Here is a 22,560-nt window from a genome sequence, read left to right on the forward strand (position 1 = left end):
AGGGGGGAACTCGAGGTTCCCTTTCCCCAAGGAGAAGGATAGGAGAGGCGGGAGGTCAGGGCTGGCAGGGACCGATGGCAGGGCATGGGGGCCCCTGACTCCCCTTATCCCCAAGCATGCAGGAGCTGGGACCAGGTCCTTGGGGAGCTGATGGCTGAGCAGGGAAATGTGTTATCAGGGTTCCCGGGGTAGCTGGGGAAAGGGGGACCCTTCCAGCACAGCTGATGGTCGTGACCATCACACCACATGGACATCACAGCACCAACAGCCGGGGGCTGTCAGGGGAAGTCTGTCTGCATGGCAGCAAGGCAGAGGGCCTGGGAGCAGAGCCTGGCCCCAGCAGGGCTGTGCAGCAGGGGTTCCCCTCCCTCAGCCTCGGAGACGCTGCGGTCCTGCCCTGGGTGCTAGTTAACACAAAACCCTCATTAATAACACCCTAGCCCCCCAGCTAGAGGCATGCCCCCCCCTCAAAGGAAGGCTTCACTGTCCCTCCAGCACCACAAGTGCAGCTGTGGCCTCCCCATGTCCTGCTGCAGCAGGTCCTTGCTCTTCTATGGTCTTTGGGTCCTCAGGTGGCTGCTCCCCTCCCAGCAGCTCCGCTATCCCAGCTGCAGCTTTCCTGACACCACAACAGTCTCCTGTCCTAGAGCCAGGCAGGAGACAGCCCATTGCAGCCCCACCAGTGCTATTCCAGTCCCTCTCCACCCAGATGAGGCTCACCCAAGCCAGGGGCAGCAGGGAGGGGGGCCCCAATTAGACACCCTTGCCAGAGAAGATCCTGAGACCAGAGGAGGGAGAGCCTGATGCTGAATAGAGGGAAAGAGAGAGAAGGGGCAGAAGGGAGGCCCCCAGAATCACAGAATCAAAGCAGAAGGAGAGAAGGCCCAGCAGGAGAGAAGCCTCAGGGCTGGAGCAAGACAGAGGAAGAGCTGGGAGCAGGGAGCCCAGCAGACCCCTGCAGCCACACCAGTGAGGAAAGGCCCCCGGGCTGCCTGCCCACGTCCCAGCTCAGAACTGGAGTCCTGCATCTCCTCCCCACATGTCCAGGCTCTTCTCCACCCACCTCAGGCAACCCTGCGTGAGCTACACAGTCACTCTCTCTCCATGCCCTGGCTCTGGGACCCTCTTCATGGACTGGGACCACTCCAGAGTGCCCCAGTACAAGGCAGACACTGACATACTGGAGCAGGGACGAGGGCTAGGATGCAGGGAGGGGATCCTCCTCAGCAAGGACTTCATGCATTTGGAAAGGGCTGTGGCCTGGGATGTTCAGACCTTGATGGGAAGACAAACAGGGAGCCTGCAATCCTGGAAGAGGGCAGGGAGGCTGGATCTCCTGAGGACCCATCTCACCCCCGGAGCTGCGCAGCCAAGGCTCTTTCCTTCCCCAGTGGGCAGCCCTTGGATCCAACCTTGCCAGGCCACAGCAGGCAGCTTTCCAGTCTCCATCCACTCCCAACATATGGACCACTCTGCCTATGGCTTCCCCGAAGCCAAAGCACCCCATGGATCCTCGCCATATGCCCTCTGGGGTCCTGGGCTCTCCTTCAGGGGCACCCTAGTTCCCCTCTTCCAGCGGTGCAGCCCCTCGTGGGGTTGGTGGCCAAGGTGTCCCTGTTGTCCTCCCTGCCCGCCAGATCTCTGCAGGCAGGTGCAGGATGGGTTCAGATCTGTTTCCCTGCAGCACGTTGAAAAGAGCACAGCAGGTTCTTAACATCTTTATTAGTTTGTTTGTTTTTTTTCCAACAGAGTAAATCCTCTCTACAGCAACAGGTTAGTTAAATCCAGTTTACATATTGCCATCTCTTGAGTGCTGCGGCCTTGATGCCGCTGTGACAAAACCAGGTTGCACTCAGACAGGAAAATGCGTTAAATTCTGCTGTGACTGGGAAAAAAAGGAAAACCAACAAAAATCAAAAGAACAAACCACCAAGGAAAACCAAACTGACCAACAAAACCAAGCTGAGGAACTGAAGGTGAGCACAGCCAGACTACCTCCAGGGAAACCACACGGCACTGCGTGGATGAGGATGAGGGGAATGAACCCAAAAAGGTCAGGGACTGGACAAACCCTTATATATATTAGGTATAGGTATTTATATATATATATTATCTAGGAAAGACACACTGAGAAAACAAGAGATTGCAGCGGTATCTACAGTAAAAAGGAGCTACATAGCTTTCAGAGTCACACTGAGAAGGAAGCACATGGCAGGACAAAGTGGGGGACAAATGGGGACACTGGTGTTTTTGGGGTGGCCATTTCAATATGGGAGGGACTGGGCAAGGCATGGGTCTCAGGCCAAAAGCCCTCGTATACCCACTGGGAGCCCCAGGACCCCTGTGGCCCTCACTGGGGAGTGGGGACAGGGTCAGTGGAGAGCGAGTGCTTTCGGAGGGCTGGGTGGGACCTGCTCCCAGCAGGCTGATTCTGCTTGCCCAGACGGTGGCACCCGGTGGGTCCCCCCCGGACCACCCACAAAGACCTGAGCACCCGTCAGCACAAAGGGCCCTCTTACCCCAGGTGCAGGAGGAGCTAGCTGGGTTCTGCTGCCCGCGGGGTGGACCAGGGGCAGCAGCTGAGGCGGGGTGGACGATGGTGGGGTTACGTGATGACGCAGCTCTCCATGTCGAGCATGTGGCTGGATCCACCTGGAGCTGGTGGCTGGATTTGTCCTCCACCCAAGCCCTTGAGAGATACCCCACTCAATGTGCAGGCAAGATGCTGGGCTTGGAGGGGGTGTGGGTGGGTTTGGGTGGCCATGGTGGGTCTGGCCAGCTCTGTGGGCAAAGCCAGCCTGTGGACAAAGCCAGACTCTTGGGTGCTCCCCATGTCCGGTGGCTCACCCCACACTGCCAGCACCTTGCAGTGATGCACCCTGCAGGGCAGAGGGTGCTGAGGGCTCCCCAGCATTGCAGGGGGGGAGTGTCACATCTTATTGCTAATGGCTGCGCTGTGGTGACACCCACAGGCTGTGGCAAAACTGAAAGGAGGATTTGCCATGTGACATCCCCAAACCCAGTGGCTTCTGAGCCCTGGTGGCCTCAGCCCAAGAGCTGGAGCTGCCGGTGTGGCAGGGACCAAGCAAGCCAGGGCACACGGCCCCCTATCCCCCCTGGTGTGTGTTTGGTGGTAGGCGGTGATTGTACTTCTTGCGACAAGGGAACAAGGAGGTGCCACCATGGCTGAGAGTGGGGGCAGCAGCAGGACAACCCCCATGCCACCCTCCTGCCCTGAGGGCTTCTGGACCAGGGCTGAACCCCCTCCACCTGCCCCAGGGCAGCCCTCAGGGTACAGGACCAGGGCAAGGGGACGGTTTGGGCTGTGATTTCTCACAATGGTCAGCCAGCTCCAGGGCAGCAGGTCCTGGGCATGCAGGAGGATCCCACACTAGCTCTCCCCAGGGAGGGCCAGTGGGGAGAAACAGGAGCTGCATCCCCAGGAAGGGCCCAGTGACCTCCCAGTGAGTGCTGCTCCCTGTCCCTGTCTTTCGCCTGGCTTAGCCAGCTATCGGTTGACCTTGGGGGAACCAACCTACCTCCTGTGTTCTCTTCACGTCCTGCTGTCCTGCCTCATCCCACCATCCTGTCCCCATCTTGCCACCCTGCCCCTATTTCCCCATCCTGGCCCACCCTCCCGAGCCAGGGGCAAGTCGATGCTAGGGAGGGTGCGGAACAATACAGAACCATGTGTGACTGCTGGAGGAAGCCAGGAGCTGGAGCTGGGAGGCAGGGAAGCAAAGGCCCTCTCCTCCGGTACCAGACAAGGGGATGAGGCCAGTGGCAGAGACAAACCAACCCCAAAGGAGCGAGGGCCCTGGTGGAGGATGTCCACGGAGTGGGTGGGTGGGTGCTGGCGGGATGCTGACGGATGAGAGATGGCTCTGGAGGCGACGCTGGCGGTGGGTGTGGACTTCAGCACGATACCTCCATGGTGTGGTTGATCTGCCCCATGGCCTCGGTGCTCTCCGAGTGGGTGCAGGCACGTGGGCGGGTGCCATCCACTGAGCTGGTGCTGGTGAGGGAGGCCGTGCGGGAGCGTGCCAGGCGGGTCATGCTGGCGGATGGCACTGCACGGGCACAGAGAGATGGACGGGTGCTCAGCTCCCTCCAAATGCTAACGCTGCCTCACGCAAGCAAAGCCACCAGTCCCGCTCCCTGATGCGAATGACCCCAGGCACAAGCTTGCAGCATGCGGTGCTGTGACATGAGCAGCTCCAGCCTGGCAAGGGACAGCAGGGCAGGGATGGGGTGCCCTGCGACAGGCCACACACTGGGCACACCTGCGCACCCAGGCATGCGACCACTGGGCATGAGGCGGGGGGGACCCCTGGCCACCATGCTCCGGGGAAGGAATGAGCTGGGACGGGAGCTCTCCTGGGTCCCGAGGGTGTGCAGGGAAGGCGACACCCTCCTCCAGCCAGGATGCCCAGCAGGTACAGCTCCTGGCTAGCTGGAGGGGGGCACAGTGGGCACACTGCTGAGACTGTGCCTGCATGGGGGGAGGGCGGGACACACTTCTCCAAATGCCATTTCTCAGCCTTCAGCCCTTGCTCGGGGTGCCGTCTCAGGCAAAGCGGAGCAAGGCAGAGGGCAGCTGGCTGGGAAGGGGCAGCCCTGCACCCAGGCTGCTCCCAAAAGTGCCCAGGCAGCTTGAGGGCACAGGCCAGGCAGGCACCATGCAGCAGCGGGCTCAGGCTGCGCAGCAGTGAGTGGTACCTGTGCCTCCACTCAGCCTCCGATCCTTCAGGTGGGCAACTGGCAGGGGTGGAACGGGAGAAGGGGAGGGAGGGCAGAGAGAGAGCGTCAGCTTGCTGGCCGCTCTGTGGGGCCAGGAGCCCCTGCCCAGCCCCACGTGTGCACGCACATGGGCCTTCATGTGTGTACACAGACCTGCACGCACAGAGACACATGTGCATGTGCAAATGGACCTGCAAGCACACACACACACACACACGGACTTTCACACAAGTGCACACACAGGTAGGCACACAGACACCCCCCACACACACACGTGCTCACGGACCTATACACACACGTATGCACATAGACCTGTGCACCTGGACTCTGCACATCTGTATGCACACACACAGCCCCTGCTTGTGCATGGCCACACACACCTAAGTGTACATGCATGTACAGAGACCCTGTCCACACACCTATGTACACGCCGAGCCCTTGTACACATGTTTGTGTGCACACAGAGCTTGTACACCCCGCACCCCTACGAGCGCATGGATAGATATCTTGTACACCTGCACATACAACGGCACAGATGCACGTGCAGCTCTCCATCACGAAGGGCACGCAGGGGTGCCAGGCTCCTCTTCTGTGGCAGGGTCAGCACACACGCACACAGGCACACACGCATGTGCACACACAGGCACGCCCCAGCCCTGGCACTCACTGTAGCCCATGCCTTGCAGGAAGTACTTGAAGGCTTCCGTCAGCTTGCCGGGCTGTGGGGAGAGAGCAAGCTGAGTTGAGGCAGCACCAGGACCAAGATCCCTGCTCAACCCTGAGCTGCCTCTGGCAGCCCCTGCCCAAAACCCCTATGCCCACCTCAGCCCATCCCCTGGGAGCCAGGGACAGCACCAGAGCATGTCTCAGGGCCCAGCATACCCAGTTAACTGCGGAAATTGTGGGGGGCTCACCTGTGTGACCTGGGGCAGCCCACCAGAGTCAGCCATCTGCAGAGAGAAGGTCCTGTTTAGTTTGGGAGGGTGCTTTTGCTACCCACCCTGTCCCCTAGTACCCCCTGGCGGGATGCCACTGCTGGGGCCACTCTGATCTCTCCACATACACCCAGCTCCATGGCTGGGACAGACCTGGAATGGGCAGATGGGGATGCCCTGCAACCCTGGGGCAGAGGGTAATGGGGCACTTCATGGGCAGCAGGGACCTTCCAGCTGCCCCATGCCACCCACCTACCTTCAGGAAGGTGGTGTTGGTAGGATCCAGCTTGGAGTTACACTCCACCTGAGGGTGAGAGGAATGATATTAGCATGCTGGGGCGCCCTGAGCCTGGCAGAAGTTGCCCACAGGTACTGTCACTGGCCCCATGGCACATCCCACCCCAACCAGGTGGAGACAGGGTGCTAGGTGAGCCCTGAGTCTGCAGAACCACCACCCCTTGCCATGGCACAGAGAGGATCTTCCTCCTGCTAGGCAGTGTCTGGGCAAGGGCGGGGGCTCAAAAGGGAGGGGAGGGGGGTTGGTGAGGCATCCTGTGTCTCACACGTGTGTACAAGCACACAAGTGTGCTTCTGTGCACATGCAAAGAGGTACATGTGATGGAGGAGCGGGAGCACGTGCACACAGTTACACAGTAGGTACAAATGTGGCTACCTGCACAGTGCCTGCGGCTGAGTGTGCAAGTGTGGACAACCATGCGGATGTGTGCAAGCACATGCATGTACTAGCAGCTCTTTGGGCACATGTGGCCAAGCAAGGAGTGTGCCCATGTGCCAACACACCTGAGAATGCATGTTCTGAGCACGTCTGGCGTATGAGGAAGGGTAGATTTCCCAGGTGTGGCAACCATGCACAGATGCACGTGCACGCATGCCCACATGAGCAGGTAGGTTTGCACACAAGCGCACACGTGGCTGAGCAGGCAGCGAATATGTGCATGCCCTCAGGTTGGCACCACCTGCATGCCAGCCTGCAGGCACTACCCCGTCACATCACTCACCACCCCCTCCTCAGCAGGTGCGTTGTCTCCAACCACTAGCATCACGGGGCAGCTGGACGTGAGAGGAGGAAGGGGCACAGTCAGGGCTTGGCTTGGGTGGACTCCACTGCCCCGAGACCTCCCCACGCCATGCTGGTGTGACTCTTACCTCAGTGTCTTGGCATTGGGCACAGTCCCAGGCCGGTTGATGTCCAGGTCCCTGCGGCTGATGGAGAAGAAAAAGGGCCATTGCTGCCACCAATGCTATATTGCAGGAGCTGGGGCACCGCCAGCTCCAGGAAGCAGCATGCAGCCCTGCTGTCCCGGTACATGGTGCATGGCGGATGCCATGGCCATCACTGCCATGACCTGAGCAGAGCCCACAAAGCGGGATGCTCCCAACCCCTGGCACGCACGGGACAGCACCTCGGCCCTCTTCCCCAGGCCTGTGCCAGCACCCAGTACAGGAGGCGACTAGGGGACCTGCACCCGTGGCCACGGGCTGTGGGATATGGCAAGGCTCTGTCACAGGTACCAGAACTCCTGCATCCCCAGCCAGCACCAGCATCTCGATTTGCACCACCACCTACCTGCCTGTGCCAGAGGGTGATGGCAGCACCCAATGGATCAGGGTTCCTCTGGCGCCCTTGGGGCCACCCACCAGTGCTGCAGCCCCTCACCCTGGCGCAGACAGGGGGGCAGCCCACTAGCAGGACGGACCAGGGTACCCACCTGTTGTACATGTTGAGGAAGAGCTGGAGGTTGAACTGGTTCACCACGCTGCCGATCTGCTGCCGGTAACTCTGCACCAGCTCCGTGTTGTTCACCAGCTCTTCCTGTGCCGGCAGGGGATGGAGATCAGGGCAGGTGCTGCCAGGTGCCACTGAAATGCCCAACCCTCCACCAGGCTGGCCCATGCTGTGCCGGCCAGCAGGGCAAAGTGGGAGGATGCTGGGCAATGCAGCTGGGCACAGCAGTGCTGCAGGCAGCACGCTCAGGCTGGACATGGGCATGAGCTGCACATTGGTCGAGGCTAAGCCCAGGATCAGGCAGGAGGGATACAGGCAGGGCTTAACTAATGCCATCCCTGGGCACGGGGCAGGTCCAGCAGCACCTGGCAGCCAGGGCAGAGCACAGCCCCGGTGACCCAGCTGGGATGCTGGGTAGGGGGCTGTGGCAGGGGGCCATCAGGACGCACAGCTCTTACCTGGCTGAACAGGTGGGACAGAACATTGTCCGGCAGTGTGCTAGTGAGGCCAGAGATCTGTGGAGGGAGCACAAAGGGTTACGGCACTGCCATGGCTGGCTCCTGCCCCGGGGAGCCACCAGGGCTGGGAGAGGGGGGACAGGGCCCTGCCCACCTTGGAAGCTGCCCAGTCAATCCAGCCTTTGCCATTGGGATCGATGTTCATGAGGACCAGCCCTTCAACCAGGTCAGGGAAGATAAGCTGCAGTGAGCAAGAGGGGTGGGTGCTCAGCAGGGAGGGGAGATGCGCCCAGGGCAGGCCTCCACCAGCACCACTGCCCACTGCACAGGCATCGCACAGAGCTGATGTGGCCCTGTCCTGAGACCTACGGCAAGACTGCCCGGCCACCATGGCCATGGCACTGCTGTCCTGGCCCTCCATCCCTCCAGGAGCCTTCAGGGTGGCACAGCCCGCCCAGGAGTGTCAGCTCCTGCTTTTTCCCATGCCCTGTGCTGAGAGCAGGTACGGGCAACTCAGGGCCAGCCCAGCCCAGCCCCAGGCTCACCGCAAACTTGGCCAGCACGTAGGCTCCTGCCCCGACACCGATCCCGATCACATACTTGAACCTGGAAAGTGGAGAGGTGCATATGGGGGGACAGTGGGCTCCAGCACAGGGACCCCGGGGCAACCCTCCACCCACAGCATGGGGCACAAGGAGACACGCAGGGTGCCAGCTTACAGGGACAACTCCCCCAGCCCCAGATTCCGGTCTTCTGACCAGCACCCTCAGCCAGCAGCTGTGGAAGAGAGGCCGACTCACCCGAAATGCTGCACCACGCTGGGTAACATGGCAGCCAGCTGGTCCATGGATGGGTACTGGTACCTGCAGCACGGAGAGGCACAGGACAGCAGTTAAGGGACCCACGCAGAGTGGGAAGGCTGGGACAGGGCAGCTGGGCTGCCCAAAGTGGGCAGGGAAACGCCACCCACCTGCAAACCACCCCATTGCCCACCCTGGGCCCGTTGGCTGCCTCAGGCTTTGACATGGTTAGGAGAGACCCACAGGTAGGGCGTGACTGCCCGGGAAGCAACAACCCAGTGGGCAGGGAGGTGACATTCCGGCAGGCATAGCAAGCCCCCAAAGCTGGCACCTACCCCTGAGGGAACTGCGAGGCTCCTGCCTGCTGGCCCGGTGCATCCACATGGCACACCACAAAGTGCTTTGTGATCTCCTGCATGTCCTCAAAGTTGAAGAAGGTGTTGAAGCAAAGCTTGTCTGTCAAAGGCAGGCAGGGGTTAGAGACCAAACACCCTGGCATGGGGGCCTGGGAGAGAGGTCGCCTGCCCTCCCGCTGCCCTTCAGCTGGGAGGTGACACGCCACCAAAGCCCTCCCATCCCCTTCTGTCCAGGCTTCTTGTCTCCACAGCAGAGATCACAGCCACTGTTAGCAAGGGCTGCATCCCTACCGGTGTTGGGAGGCATGGGGCTGGATGGACACAGCCAGGAAGATGAGTTCGGGGTGAGCTTCGTCTGCTTGGAGAGGTGGGACTGGGGGAGGCAAAACCCAGAGCTGCAGGACCACCCAGTGGGCAGTGGGATTAGCAGCCCAGGGTGTTATCAGCCCTATTCAAATTCCTCAGAAAGGGCTCAAGCAAACACGGGATTTGAGAGAAAGCTGTAAATCTCCCTCCTTGGAAACAGCCAAAGAAACAGCCCCAGTGCTGCTGTGGACAGGCCACCACCATTGCAGTGGGATACAGTCATTGCCAAGGCTTGGAGAGGTCCTGCAGGCCCCATGGCATCAGTGACAGGACATCCCTTGCAAAACTCAGGGCAAGGCAGGTCGTAAGGTCCATTGCAACCAACACTATACGTCCCCGGACACGAGAGTACTGCCGTGACGGTGAGGCAGCTCGCTCAGCCTGCCGGTGACTCAGCCTCACAAGGCACCAGGCATCCCGGCTCAGCCAAGGGGCACGGCCTGGGGCAGGGGTCTGGGGTGCAGGTCCAAGGCTGCAGGCTAACAGAGCGTGCAGCATCCCCACATCCAGAGCCCCAGCTCGAGGTCCTTCCTTCCCTGCTGTTCCCCATCTCCTTCAGCCCCCACTATGTCTGGCCACCAGCTCCTTGGTCCATGCTCTGAATGATGGGCTGGCGGTGGTGGGGACCCACCCAGCATCCCCCACATTCCATCCCTGCCTGACATGGGTGGGCAGACAGCCAGCACCAGGGCAGCCAAGCGCTCCTGGTTGTGCCTGGCCTGGGCTTTGGGTTCGGCTGAGCATCCAAACCTTCCTGGTGCTTTCAGATGCCTGGGGAGACCCAATGCAACCTGGAGACCCTCCACGGGAGGAGGCAAAGGAGCTGAGCCAGGGGCTTTGGCCGATGTCCTGGCACCCTGTGCAGCCCTGGGCTCACTCCCACCTGTCCCTGATCCCCTTGGCCCAGGGACCAGCACTCACGGTTGAGGCCCACATCATGGTACGTCATGATCGCCGGGCGATTCCCCTTGGGTGAGCCCCGGATGACCACGTGCAGCAGCCCATAGGGGGTCTCAATGTCATGTTCCTGGGGGAAGAGGAGAGATGGGGTGATGCCTGCCGGCCCCAAGACATCCTCTTCTGCCCTGCCATCCCACCCCTCACTGCTGCTTCCCCAGGTGGCTGGGTCCCATGGGAGCACAAGGGAAAGATGTGCAGCCATCCCAGGAAAACCCTCAGCTCTTGGGCATCCCTGTGGTGGCAGAAGGTAGGACAAATCACACAGAAATGCTCCCAGCCTCCACCAACTTGGGAAGGGAAGGGAGGATTTGGGATAGGATAATAGGATTTAGGATTGGACAGGTATATCATGTGATGGAATCACAGGATGGGATCAAGGGATAGAGGTCTGGGATGAGATGATTCAAGAGGGCTTGGAAGAGGAGGATTGTGGGACAGGACAGGCAGACCACAGGATGGGACAGACCACAAATGGGCCTAGATTCACTGTTCCTGGGACAAACAGGCAGACATCAGAGCCTGGGCACCACCCCAGGAAATGCTGCAGCCTGATCCCAAAATGACAGCTAAAGTAACTTTAAAATCCCTTGGTCTGAAATGGCTGCGCACCCATAACAGAGACCAAGACTGCCCTGTGCCTCAGTTTCCCTGGCTGGGAGGGCTCCAGCCTTGCCTTCACAGCCATCATCCCCAGCCAGCACGAGAAACTGAGGCTGCAAGCCCAGGTGCTTCCCAGGGACAAGGGACCAGGGGTCCCCTCCAGAGGCCCACGCCAGCCAGCCAGCTCACTGGCAGTGACCTCGAAGCTGGAATCTGGCAGGTGCAGAAGCATCATGCGCTGGGCAGGGGATGCTGGCAGGTACCCACCCAGAGCGGTCCTCGCTGTGGGTACTGGCAGCCCCATGGATGGGCTGGTGGGAGGGAAGCACAGCAGGTTTGTGGACACTCCCATGGGTTACGTGCCAACAAGGACTCTGAAGGACATGGGCCTCAGATGGGAGGAACCACCTAAGGACAGGGGTCTCCTTACCCCAGTGCCTCCCCTCACCAAGATCCACTGTCCCTGGGGGAACACAGCACCTGAGGGTAGCTCAAGGGCTCTGTGGAGATAACACTCGGCTCCCCAAGGACATCCTGACCTCAGCCCTCATCCACAGCTGTCCCTCCACTTCCTGGGGCTGTATCAGGCAGCAGATGATGAGTGGGAACATCCCTCCACAACAACGGATGGGGAAACCGAGGCAGAGGAAGGGCCTGGCCCAAGGTCACAGAGCAAGAGGCATCCATGTGATCTGTTCCGGCACACAGGGCTGCCTGCTTGTCATCACCAGCTCAGCCTGCAATCCCACCCCAAAATCACATGCCCAAGTTGGAGGCTCCTTTCCCAGCACTGCCACCCCCCACTCTCCGCGCCAAGCCAGGCAGATCCATGCCCGGGTTGCAGCCTCTGCAGCATCACTGGGTACCGCAGCCCTGCCCTTTGCCGCAGGGATGCTTGTGGCAGGGGAGAGGCTAGCGACACAGGGGATGCAGGTAGTGGGAGGGGTGGGCACCGGCAACCCGTGGCCCCTGCGGGGATGGGTGTGGGGGTCACAACACCCATGGGTGCCTGAGAGAGCCCAGCCCTGTCCAAGTTATCTGCTCACCGCTGCGGCACTCCCACCTCACTTGTCCCCCTCCACACCGGCCTGTTGCTATCACCCTAGAGGCCAGAGAACATCCGAGGAATCGTGTCAAAACAGCAATAAACCCTCTCCCTCTGCAGCCCTGGGGGTGGGGAAGAGGCAGCACGTTTCCCCCCCCCCCATCAGCAGTCTGTGCCAGCACAGCCTGCAGCCACTGCAGCTGCGCTCACTCACCCTCGGCCTCAGCGCAGCATCTCTGCTGGGCTGGGGGAGGACACGCTCAAGGACAATGCGTCCCCAAAACCTGTGACATGTCGGGGATGCGGCAGCGGGGCTGGGGGAAGGAAAGGCTCCCCAGCAGCAGGTCCCCCCTGCACCAACCTATCTGGCCCACGCCAAGCCCCGCTGGGTGCAAAGGTCCAGCCCGGACGAGCAGGGGAGGTACTGGAGCAAAATTGTCTGGGGAAGGAGGGCAGCGAGCACGGGAACGACGGTACCTACCCCATCCCAGCACTCGGGCATGGTGAGGAAGCGGGCGAACGAGGATGCACGGGCAGGGTGTGCCGAGCACGGGGTCCCAGCGCGGGGCACAGCGGTGTTGTGGGCTGGGGTGAAGCAGAGCTCTGCACTGGCTCAGCCCCTCGCCTCAATTTATAGCGGAGCCCCAGCCCTGCGCTAAGCCCTCCCTCTCCCTTCCCCCTCCATGCGACGCGCAGCCCCAGCAGGTTTGGCTTCCATTGCAGGCAAGTGCTGCGATGGAGTGAGCACTCAGCCATTGGCTGCCGTGGGAATTATTCATGCTCCAATTGGCCCCAAATACCCTTGTTTATGAAGGAAAAAACGCCTGGCACTGCGCAGTACCTGCTCCATCTTCCCTCCTTCGGCAGACCAAGACAGGCAGAGCTGCCTGCACAGAGTTGCACTCGCACCCCTTGCAACACACACAGCAGCATCACAGCGGAGCCCAGCAATGCTCACCTGCCCCCATCACACACGTGCAGCTCCAGCCCCGTGCAGACACACAGAATCATGCTCGAGCCTGCAGCCACCCAGACCAAGGCCCTGCAGCAATGCATATGTACCAGGAAGCGTGCACACCCCCCCAAACACGGGTACATGTTAAACACACAGGAGAAGGACGCAGCAGGGGTGCTCCTCACATGCACGTGACCATGCACATACGTGCACGGGAACACATACCAACAGACCCACAGGGGCCAGGCAAAACTGTGTCCCCACACGTGTCTGTCCATGCCAACTTTGGAAAAATGAATACAATGATCCATGCTGAAGCACATGCACCCACAAAACGCTTGTGCATACCCCCACAGGGCTGGTCCCGGTGCGCAGGATTTAGCCCCAACTTGGACATTGCCGGTGGCAGGTAAATAAAGCGGGAGGAATGACAACCCAGCAGTGCCAAGGGGTCACATCCTGTCCCTGGGCTGCCATGTGCTGTGTGTGCATGCACACGTGTGTGTATTCCCATGTGCGCAGGCAGGTAGTTTCTGCCCTAAGTCCAATGAGGCTTCACAAGAGGGTGAGTCCATCTGCCTGCAGCTCACACCCACAGACAGCCTTGTGCCACCGTGGCCCCAAAACCCCCCAGCAGGCTCTGGGTGACATGCCCCTGCACCCTGCCTGCCCTTCCCCAGCCCAACACCACTGCCCAGCTCAGCGCAGCTGGCACCCCAGCTGCTCCAGCATGAAGACGGGCAATCACGGATGGAGAAAGTGTCCTGCAGTCCCTCCAGTGCCTGCTCAAAGAGGATGGAAAGCCACAAGCCAATGCCAGACCAGGGCAGCATCCAGCAGGGACCCTCCAGCCTCCCTGCCTGCCACAGGGATGCTCCCTGTCAGCTGGAGCCTGCCATCACCTCCGCATCATCCCCACCCTGGCAGCTTGCACGGCTCGCTTCCACCATGCCCTGGCACACACCACAGCTGTGGGGAGAGGGGGTCCAGCTGCCATCACCAACACATGCATGGGGCCTCCCTGCATGGCAAAGCCCCGTGTCCTCAGCCTCACCCAGCAGGCTTGCTCCTCTGGAGTCTGATGCTTAATGACAGGGACGAGCCACTTTTCCCTGGGGAAAGCCCCCTTTGCCTGACCTGGAAAAATGATCACCCAGAACTGGTGGGGAGCCACTGAAAGCAGTGTCCTGCAAATAAGTCAGGGCTGGGTAGCCAGGGGGTCTGGATGTGGGAATAAGGACAGGCAGGCAGGCAGAGGAATGGCATCCACCTTGCCTCCACCAAAGAAGCTTTTCTCTGCACTGCTTTGTCCTACAGGAAGCTCAGACCCAAGCCCAGAGAGATGCATCTCTGCTAATGAAGGACCGCAGGTGAGGGCCAAGCCCAGCTCCCAGGTGGCTCCTGGCACAGGTACAAAGCTGTTCATGGGCCCAGGTGCTGGTTTTGCTTTCTGCAGCCCTGTTGGCTGTGGAGCCAAAGAGCACGAGTGGCCACAGCATTCGGGAAAAAGCAAGAGATACAGAGGGGCATAAGCAGGCAAAAAAAGACAGAAGGTTGCAAAATAGGTGGGAGAGGGGTGGAAAGGCCCAGGTGGAGCAAGGCTTGAGTGCAGAAGGTCTGCAGGGAGATGGGAGGGCTAAGCAAGGCTGACTCCGCTTGAATGGCATTGCTTGCCATCTCCCCTCTTGCCTACTAGCCCATCTGCCTGGCAGGTGGCCCAGACCTCCAGCAGGGCCAGGGCACCCAGGTCCCAGGGCAGAGGCACCTGCCCCCCCAAGACCTTGGCTTCAGCTAGCAGCCCCAGGGCCTTACTTTGGCTGGTGGCAGCAGTGGGGGATCCCAGCTCCCTCGGCACTGCCCCAGCCAGGCCAGAGCATCTTGGCAAAGGAGCAGCGACTGGCTCCGGGGAGGAGCAGAGGGACAGTGAAGAGTTAAGCTGGGGGCTGGACTGAATTACCATAAGGAGGAAAGACTAAAAAATGGGGTAAGACCTCCCCAAAGAAGGGCAGGCAGCACCCAGCCTTTGCAGAGAGCCAACCTGCAAAGTGCCAGGGTGCGGGAAAGGAGGCTGTTGCCCCAGCACAGCCTGGGAAGCTCATCCCATCCCCACCCTGAGGCTCCTGCAGGGGAGCCAAGAGGACACGAGGTCTGGCTGGCTTGCCAAAACCACCTTGATCCTTGCCAGGCTCATTTTCTTTGGGTACCGAGGGCATGCAGGCACATCACCGTGGCCCACTCCACCTGGGCACCGCTGGGGACACAGTTTGGTGTCACCTTGGGCCAACCCCTAAAATACTGGCATACAAAGATTGCCCCTGGAGAGTCATTGCTCTTTAACATCCTTTAACATCCATTGCATCTATTAACATCCCCTGCATGCCAACCAAGCCCTGCCCAGGCACAGCTGAGTGAGAACCATACTGGTGCCCATGGCACTACCAGGAGCTCTGGGCAGCCCAGCACTGCTGCCTCCCTCCCCCTCCCCCTCCTTGCCCTCACTTCGGTGACATCAGGAGGTTTGGTTTTCCTTCTAGTGGTCAACAGGGACCCAGAGCAAGCACAGCAAGGAGTAGCCCAGACCTGCACAACCTACTGCTCCCAGCCCCAGCATCCCACCAGCTTTGGAGATGCTGGGAAAGGTGGCATTTATTTTCCATCACTGCAATTTTTGAATGATTTTGTGGCCTCCAAGAGGGCCACCAGAAATCTACTCTGTGAATCGAAGCAGCCACCACCCAGCATCATGACAGAAGTCTTTGCTCCCCACCCAGCTGCACCCTCCCACCTGCAGGAGATGGAGACCAAGCAGGGCAGCCCCCAAAGCCTGGGCACCACTTCGGGTCTGCCAAAATGGGGACTTGCACTCCCCTGCCCCTCTCCCAGGATGAATGAAATCCAGAATTATTTTATCCTTGCAGGTGCTGCTGTTTCAGAGCTGGACCTGGGGGGCTCATCCAGCACCACCTGAGTCCATGCTCCTGGTGGTCCCAGCCACTGGCAAAGTGGCGACATACAACCTGGAATTGGTCACCGGTGTCCCCTGGGAGGGGGGATGCTTTGGAAAAGGCAGCAAGCTGTGGTCTGGCAGCCTCACTACCCTCCCTCCCAATCTACCAGCAGCCTGGTCTCTGCAGGGGCAGCCTGGTGTGGGACAAGCTTGTGCAAAGGGGGGAGAGCGATGAATGCCAACACAGGAGCCAGGCGCGAGCTAGAGGCGAAATGGAGGTACAAGGCAGGCAGGTGCCAGCCAGGGCAGCAGAGGGACCCTGGTCTCCGAGAGAGGTGGGTGGTACAGGGAGCAACGCCCCAGCTCTCCAAAACAGAAAGAGGCTTTCAAACATCCTTACTGTAAGCAGGGAGCTGGAATCGCCCAGGAAACCATTGCCATGGCAATGGTAGAGGGGCTGGAAAAGCAGCTCAGCCCTCCTGAGAAGAAACGGCCTTCAAAAAAAGACTTTTTTGTCCCCAGCCTGTCACCAAGTGCCTGCCAGCCACATCCAAGTGCCAGCACAGAGCATGCCTGGCAGCATCCCCCCAGCTCCCCCCCGCACCGCAGGCTGCTGTCCCACATGGGACCCGGGGGTGGGGGCACTCCCCATGGCTGGTCATACCTTCCAGTCCATGTCCACAGCGGAGAGGAAGACATCCGAGTTCTCCTGGGGAGAGAAGGAGCCGTTAGGGACAGAGATGTCCCTCTGACACACCTCACTGCCATGGCACCCTTCTCCCACCCAACACACAAAGCCCCCTGACACCATAAGACCCACTCCCTGGAGCAGCGCTGGCTGCAGGGGGACATGATGCCCACACGTGTGCACACATACGTGCACATCTACAATTTCTTCACACACGTGCATGCCCTGCCTGCACATGTGCACGCACGCAAGTGCGTATTAGCATGTATGCACAACATCTTCATACGCATCCATCATCACACCAAACCTGCACTCACCCACGTGTGTGCACTGATACCAGCACACATGTGCACGCGCACACACTGACCACCACATGTGCACACACACGCACCCAATACCAGCACGTCTGTACACCCACATGCACTGAATACCAACATGCCTGGGCGCACACATGCACCCAATACCAGCATGTGTCCGAACACACACCTGCACCAAAGAGCAACACACACGTGCACACACACGTACCCCATACCAGCACGCACGCATACCCACAAGCTCCCACTTAGGGACCCACGTCCTGGCACCCCATGTGCAGAAGCCAGAGCCAGTGCAGTCACCAGACTCACCAGCTCAGCATCCTGGCCCCGTAGCAGCGGCTTCTCTTCAGTGAAGCGCAGCTCGTGCAGCCCTGCCATGGTCATCTCCTGCAGCAGCAGCCCTGCCCAGGGCAAGGGAGATGTCAGGGAAGGTCCTGCCTCGGTCTCCTCCGCCCCAGCCCCTGGGAGCCTCCCAGGTCTCCCTGCCCATGGGGATGGGACCCAAATCAGCTTTACTCCACCCATCTACCGTGGGGACATGGTGCTTTGGCTCATCCGGGGGCCACAGCGAGCCCCTCCACTGACAGCTGGAAGTAGGCACGGAGCAGGCAGTGCCTAGAGGAACTCAGGTCGCAGCTCCCACCAGGGTCCAGTTCTCCCAGTTAAGGACAGACCTGTCTCCATGGTCTTAGGCAAACTGGGAGACCATCCTGGTCTGTCTGTGCTGGCCACCTCTGTAAGGGCTCAATTAAGGGCAAGAATATTCCAATTCCCACCCCAACTTCCAGCATCGGTTGGAGAGAGAAAATCCAATGTTTGGGCTGGTTTTAGGCTGCAGCCAGACATGGGTGGGACTGAGGGAGATCTCCCTGTGCAGCCAGAATGAGGAGTGATGTTTCTGAGCTGTGCTGGGAGGCAGAGATGCTCCGAGCAGCTGGGCAGCACAGAGGCAGCCTGAAGTTGGTATTGCAATGATGGGAGAAAAGCAAATGTGAAGCCTTTACTCCCAAACTCTTCTCCTTGCCTGTGAAGCGGGTGCTGGCCAGCCAGCAGCTCAACCCCAGGGCTTGCAGGGACAGACATGGAGCCACCACTCAGCAGACGTGTGACTGGATGCTCCTGACCAAGGAATTTGTACCCCCCACAACACCGGCATCTCCAGAAACACCCCCAGGTATAAGCCCAGCTTTGAAAGCAGAGGGGAGCAAGGGGATGCTTGTGCCCACAGCAGCTGGCTGCACACAAAAGATAACAGGACATGGGGGACACAGGGGACAATCCAGGCTCCGCTCTGCATAGATGAGGTGTGTGTAACTGGCAAGTCCCAGTGCAAGGGCCTTATCTGCACTCAGGCAGGATCTGGACCTCAGGCATTTGCCTTTGCAGCCTCTGTTTCAACCCCTTTCCCAAGGCCAAGCTTTTGGACAAGTTGTTGCTGCTCCAAATGGGCCAGCACCAGTCCCACACCCTCTCCACTGGCTACCCATGCTCTGCAATCTCCCAGAGATACCAAGGATGGTATGAGGCCGTGCTAGCACTGCAGCAAACACGGACCCTGCTCCATCCACAGCCTGGCCAAGCCTGCTCCGTGCTTTGTCCACCTTGAAACCTGGGTCAGCCCAGGCTGGCAATGTTGGAAAGCCCAAGGAATGACACAAGCATTCCAAGGCCACAGGAATATGGGAGCTACTCATAAACTCCCCTCCAAAGCTGGATTTTGTTCATCCGACCGGTTTTCCATTCAAAATCCAAGCAAGCTGTGCCACCTGGCTGCTTCATGCAGACATCGCACTTTGCTTTGCTCCTTGGGAGCCGTTCAACAAGACAGAACCGTTTGGACAGAGAAACAACTGTTTGGATGGAGAAACACCACCGTGAAGCCTCCCGGGAGTCCCAGGGTGCCCAGCTCTGGGGGCGTCCACCTGCACAGAGGGTCCCACCAGGCTGGGGGCCATGCAAAACCCCGGCAGGGAGAGGTGCTGACAGCCCTATGGAGAGGCACGCATCTGGGACAAGTTGCTCCAGGCTGGGCTGCTACTGGGGAAATAGCTTTGCGCAAGGGGACGGCCCTTGCCTGCAGCCCACCAGCACAGCCAAGACGCTGCAGCCTGCAGAGCCACCGACCGAGCAAACCCGCGATTCCCTGGAATACAATCCCAGAATTAAAAAATGGGAGGAAAATCAGCCTCACCGGTAGCTGGGTCTGGAAGAGAGCCGGAGCGTCCCTCGCTGGCTGTGCCAACCCACTGTGTGGCCACAGTCCCAGAGTGGCTCGGAACAGCATTTAGCATATGGTGAATGCCTTTATTAATTAAAGCCTCCAGCTAATACGGAAGGGAGGGTGGCCGAGCAATGAAGAAAGGCCCTCATGACCTTGCTTGTGTGGAGGTGGGGAAAGCTGGCTCACAAGGGATGTGGCAGAGCCCTGCACCAACCAGCATCCTCAGCATGGGATGGACAATCACCTAAAGCAGTGCTGAGCACAGGAACAGAGAAGGGTCAGTCAGTTCATCGGGGAGTCCTGTGGGTGCAGCACCTGGCGACCAGGATCACAACCATGCTGCCAGCTTCCCGTGGGTGCTCTGCTCCCTACGCCACCCCACAGGTAACCTCATCCCTGCTACGCAGCAGTCAGGCTGTGGGCAGCGTCACCCAGCCCACTGGGCCACCGTCACTATGGAGTGCTGGTGAGAAAGTCACGGCTCCAGCTCCCCTCGCCAAAACAACTTGGCTCCTATTGCACAGCGGGGCAATGCGGCTAGCAACAAGCCCTCTTCCCTCCAGCTCGCCCCAATGCTCCCCAACAGCACCCAGCTCCGCTCCCACTCTGCCTTCCCGGTGCAGTGCCACCGTTTCCTGGGCACAGCTGGGACGTGCCTCCTCCCTAGTCCCAAATCAGTCCCAAACCCTGCATGACATTACTGCTCTGTTTGGGACTGGTGATCTGTGCTGCCAGGGCCCTGGCACTGCGTACATGGACGGGGACAGAAACAGCCATGTTAGCTTACCTTCCCCAGGGATCTGCAGCCCAGTGTTGGCTTACTGGAGGAGAACCAGCTCATGGCAAGAAAATACACTATTATTATTTTTGTTGTTGTTGTTGTTATCATCATCATCATTGTGACGAGGCTGTGGAAAGGGTTTAACACCAGGCAGCGTGTCTGGTCAGAAGGCAGGGGTCCCTCAGCTGATGCACCAGCCTCACGGGAATATCCCCACCGACCACCCGCGTCCTGCCCTGGCGCAGATGTGGCACCCACGGGATGTCGGCAGGGATTCTCCAGGCTGACTGAGCAGCGTGTGACAGACCGGGAGGCAAACCCAGGGGAGGAAGGGCTGGCCCCTGCCGGGCAGCGAAGCCAAGATGATTCCCAGTGAGGCGAAGAGAGGGAGAAAGGGAACCTGCAGCCCAGTCTGAGACAGAGTGTTCCCACAGCATCGCCCCCCCCCCCCGCCCCCGAGCAAGGCTATTGAGGAGCTGTGAAGGGCTGGAGGTAAAACCCCAGTGTGACAAAGCCTGAGGCATCTCCCACTCTGCCACTGCAGGACAAATACCCACAGCTCGCTCAGCCCCCATGGCGGGGCAGGGGTCCGCGCCCCAGCAGCCCCCACCAGCTAGCCTGACGGTGTGGTGCCCCCGGGTAGCACAGCAGCGGGCCGGCCACAGCACCAAAGCCACCAGGCGGGGGGATCCGGTGCCACCCGTGCGGGAGCTGAGCCCCCCAGGCCGGCGGGCGGCGGGGGCAGGGGGGAGCTCTGCGGGGGCGCCGGCCGTCTCGCAGGAGCAGCCTCCTCCCCAGCGCCATCAGCGGGGCACTCGGGCAGCGGGGGGGGCTCCCGGGGGAAGCTGGCAGAGGAGCCGGTGCCGCAGGGATGCTCCAGCAGTCCCACAGGCACCCTCCGCCCACGGACCCCCGCGCCGGGGGGCTGCCGGCTCAGCACCCCCAGCACCCCCAAGCTGGGCTTTCCCCGGCGCAGCCCTGACAGCTCCCGCACCCCAAAAACATCGCTCGCCCCAGCAGCCCGTACCTGGGGGAGAAGAGGCAGGCGGCGGGCGGCGGGGGGGGGCGGCAGCCCCATCTCCCAGGGGAGCCGCAGGGCCCCCCCCGACCCCAGCACGCCAGCGCCCGGCTCCTCCCAGCCTCGACCACCCGGCCCCAGCGCGCCGGGGGGGGCAGCGCCGCCGGCCGTACCTGTCAGCAGCTCGATCTTGTGCCGCAGCACCTTCATGCCGGGCCGGCGGGTGCCGGCGCCACCGGCGGGCGGGCCGGGGAGGCGGGCGGGGCGGCGGGCCCCGGCGCGGGGAGCGGGCGCAGCCGGAGCCGGTGCCGGTGCGAGGCGCGCAGGGCGGCGCAGGGGCGAGGCTGGGCACGGCCCCCGCCGGGCCGGTTCCTCCCCTCGCCGGGGCCGGCGGGGTGGGGACGGGTCCGGGACCGAGGGGCGATGGTGGGCGCCGGAGGGGGCCCCTGTGGTCGGGGTTCCCGGGAGCAGGGGACAGTAGGAGCCTTGGGGAGCCCCAGCTATGGGGCCCAAAGGGCCTGGGGGGTCCCCGGGAGCAGAGGATGCTGATGATCCAAGTGCCCAGGGAGGGTCCTGGGACAAGAGGGGACCTGTGCTACAGGGATACCTGGAGCAGAGCCACCGTGGCCAAGGGGTCTAGGGAGTCCCAGGGAGTGGGGCCATGAGGGCCAAAGGGCCTGGGCGTATCCAGGAACAAGAATAAGGATGACAAGGGACCTGGGGGTCCTCTGGAGAAGGTGCAGGTTCCCCTGAGCATAGGATGGTCATGGCCAAGGTTCCCAGGATAAGGGGGACCTGTGCAATGAGGGTCCCACAGCAGGGCCATAACGGTCTGGGAATGCCAGAGCGTGAGGATGGTGTTAGCCACGGTGTCTGAAGGATCACCCAGGAGTGGAGCTGGGATTCACCAGGAGCCACGGCTGGAGTGGTGGTGACACCCCACATATTGATGCTGGGGGTGTATGGTGGTGGCTGTTTGGGGTAGAACAGGAGGTTGTGGGGTGGCTGTTTGGGTCAGGCAACACCAGGGACTGTGAACACTGCCATGGGGGTGGGGGTGGTTGGAGGGGGCCAGTCCCACAGTGGGGAAGATGCAGGACCCTCATCTTCTGCACATGGCGTGGATGCTGGTGGTGCCTCCCTCTGCCATGGCTGTGATCCTGCACTGCCGGGGGCCACCAGATCTGCAGGGCAGCCAGTCTGCGGAGGTTTGCCCACCATCCCTGTAATGGTGCCCAGGTTTCTAAGGGAGCCAGGGACTCCCAAGGTGGCATGGTGTGAAGCAAGGCAGTGTCCTCAATTGGGACAGCTGGTCCAGCAAGGACAGAGTGTTCAGCCTGCCCCTAGAGCAAGGGCTGCCCATCCCGCTGCTTGTTCCTTCCTCTGTACTTCTTTGGTATTGCTGTAATTCATTTTTTTCCATAGTCAGGGATGGAACAGCCTCTACTCCCAAGCTGCCTGAGACAACTGCACCGGACATGCCATTCAAAACCGGCCCTTTCTAAGACACCTCCATGGGGAAACTGCTGAGGATCCCATCACCTCCCTTCCGTGGGCTTGGCTCCCCATTGAACCCAGCCTCCCCTTCGAGGACTCAGCCTGCTCCCCAGGAGCAGGGCTGTAGTC

At 60.6% G+C, this 22,560-nt stretch overlaps 1 protein-coding gene across 9 annotated transcripts; it reads right to left on the reverse strand.

Annotated features, from left to right (window-relative positions):
• Positions 1–1,702: 1,702 nt before the first annotated feature.
• On the reverse strand, positions 1,703–21,270 carry NDRG4 (NDRG family member 4). Of its 9 annotated transcripts, none has more exons than XM_056360303.1 (17): positions 21,108–21,270; positions 17,224–17,396; positions 16,574–16,618; positions 10,324–10,429; positions 9,016–9,136; positions 8,681–8,743; positions 8,426–8,486; positions 8,035–8,121; positions 7,881–7,937; positions 7,406–7,509; positions 6,843–6,899; positions 6,695–6,746; positions 5,932–5,979; positions 5,655–5,690; positions 5,408–5,459; positions 4,720–4,758; positions 1,703–4,070 (listed from the first exon to the last, which is right to left on the reverse strand). In XM_056360303.1, the coding sequence occupies exons 1-17, from the start codon at positions 21,142–21,144 to the stop codon at positions 3,916–3,918; spliced, it is 1,293 nt and encodes a 430-aa protein (XP_056216278.1). In that variant the 5' UTR covers positions 21,145–21,270; the 3' UTR covers positions 1,703–3,915. The 9 variants fall into 9 exon arrangements, with proteins under 9 accessions (XP_056216278.1, XP_056216281.1, XP_056216286.1 ...); XM_056360306.1 differs by having other exon boundaries at positions 17,224–17,315; positions 21,108–21,269; XM_056360311.1 differs by lacking the exon at positions 21,108–21,270 and adding an exon at positions 20,944–21,076 and having other exon boundaries at positions 17,224–17,315.
• Positions 21,271–22,560: the final 1,290 nt, after the last annotated feature.

The sequence above is a fragment of the Falco biarmicus genome, chromosome 15, assembly GCF_023638135.1.
Source record: "Falco biarmicus isolate bFalBia1 chromosome 15, bFalBia1.pri, whole genome shotgun sequence".
Classification (NCBI taxonomy): Eukaryota; Metazoa; Chordata; class Aves; order Falconiformes; family Falconidae; genus Falco; species Falco biarmicus.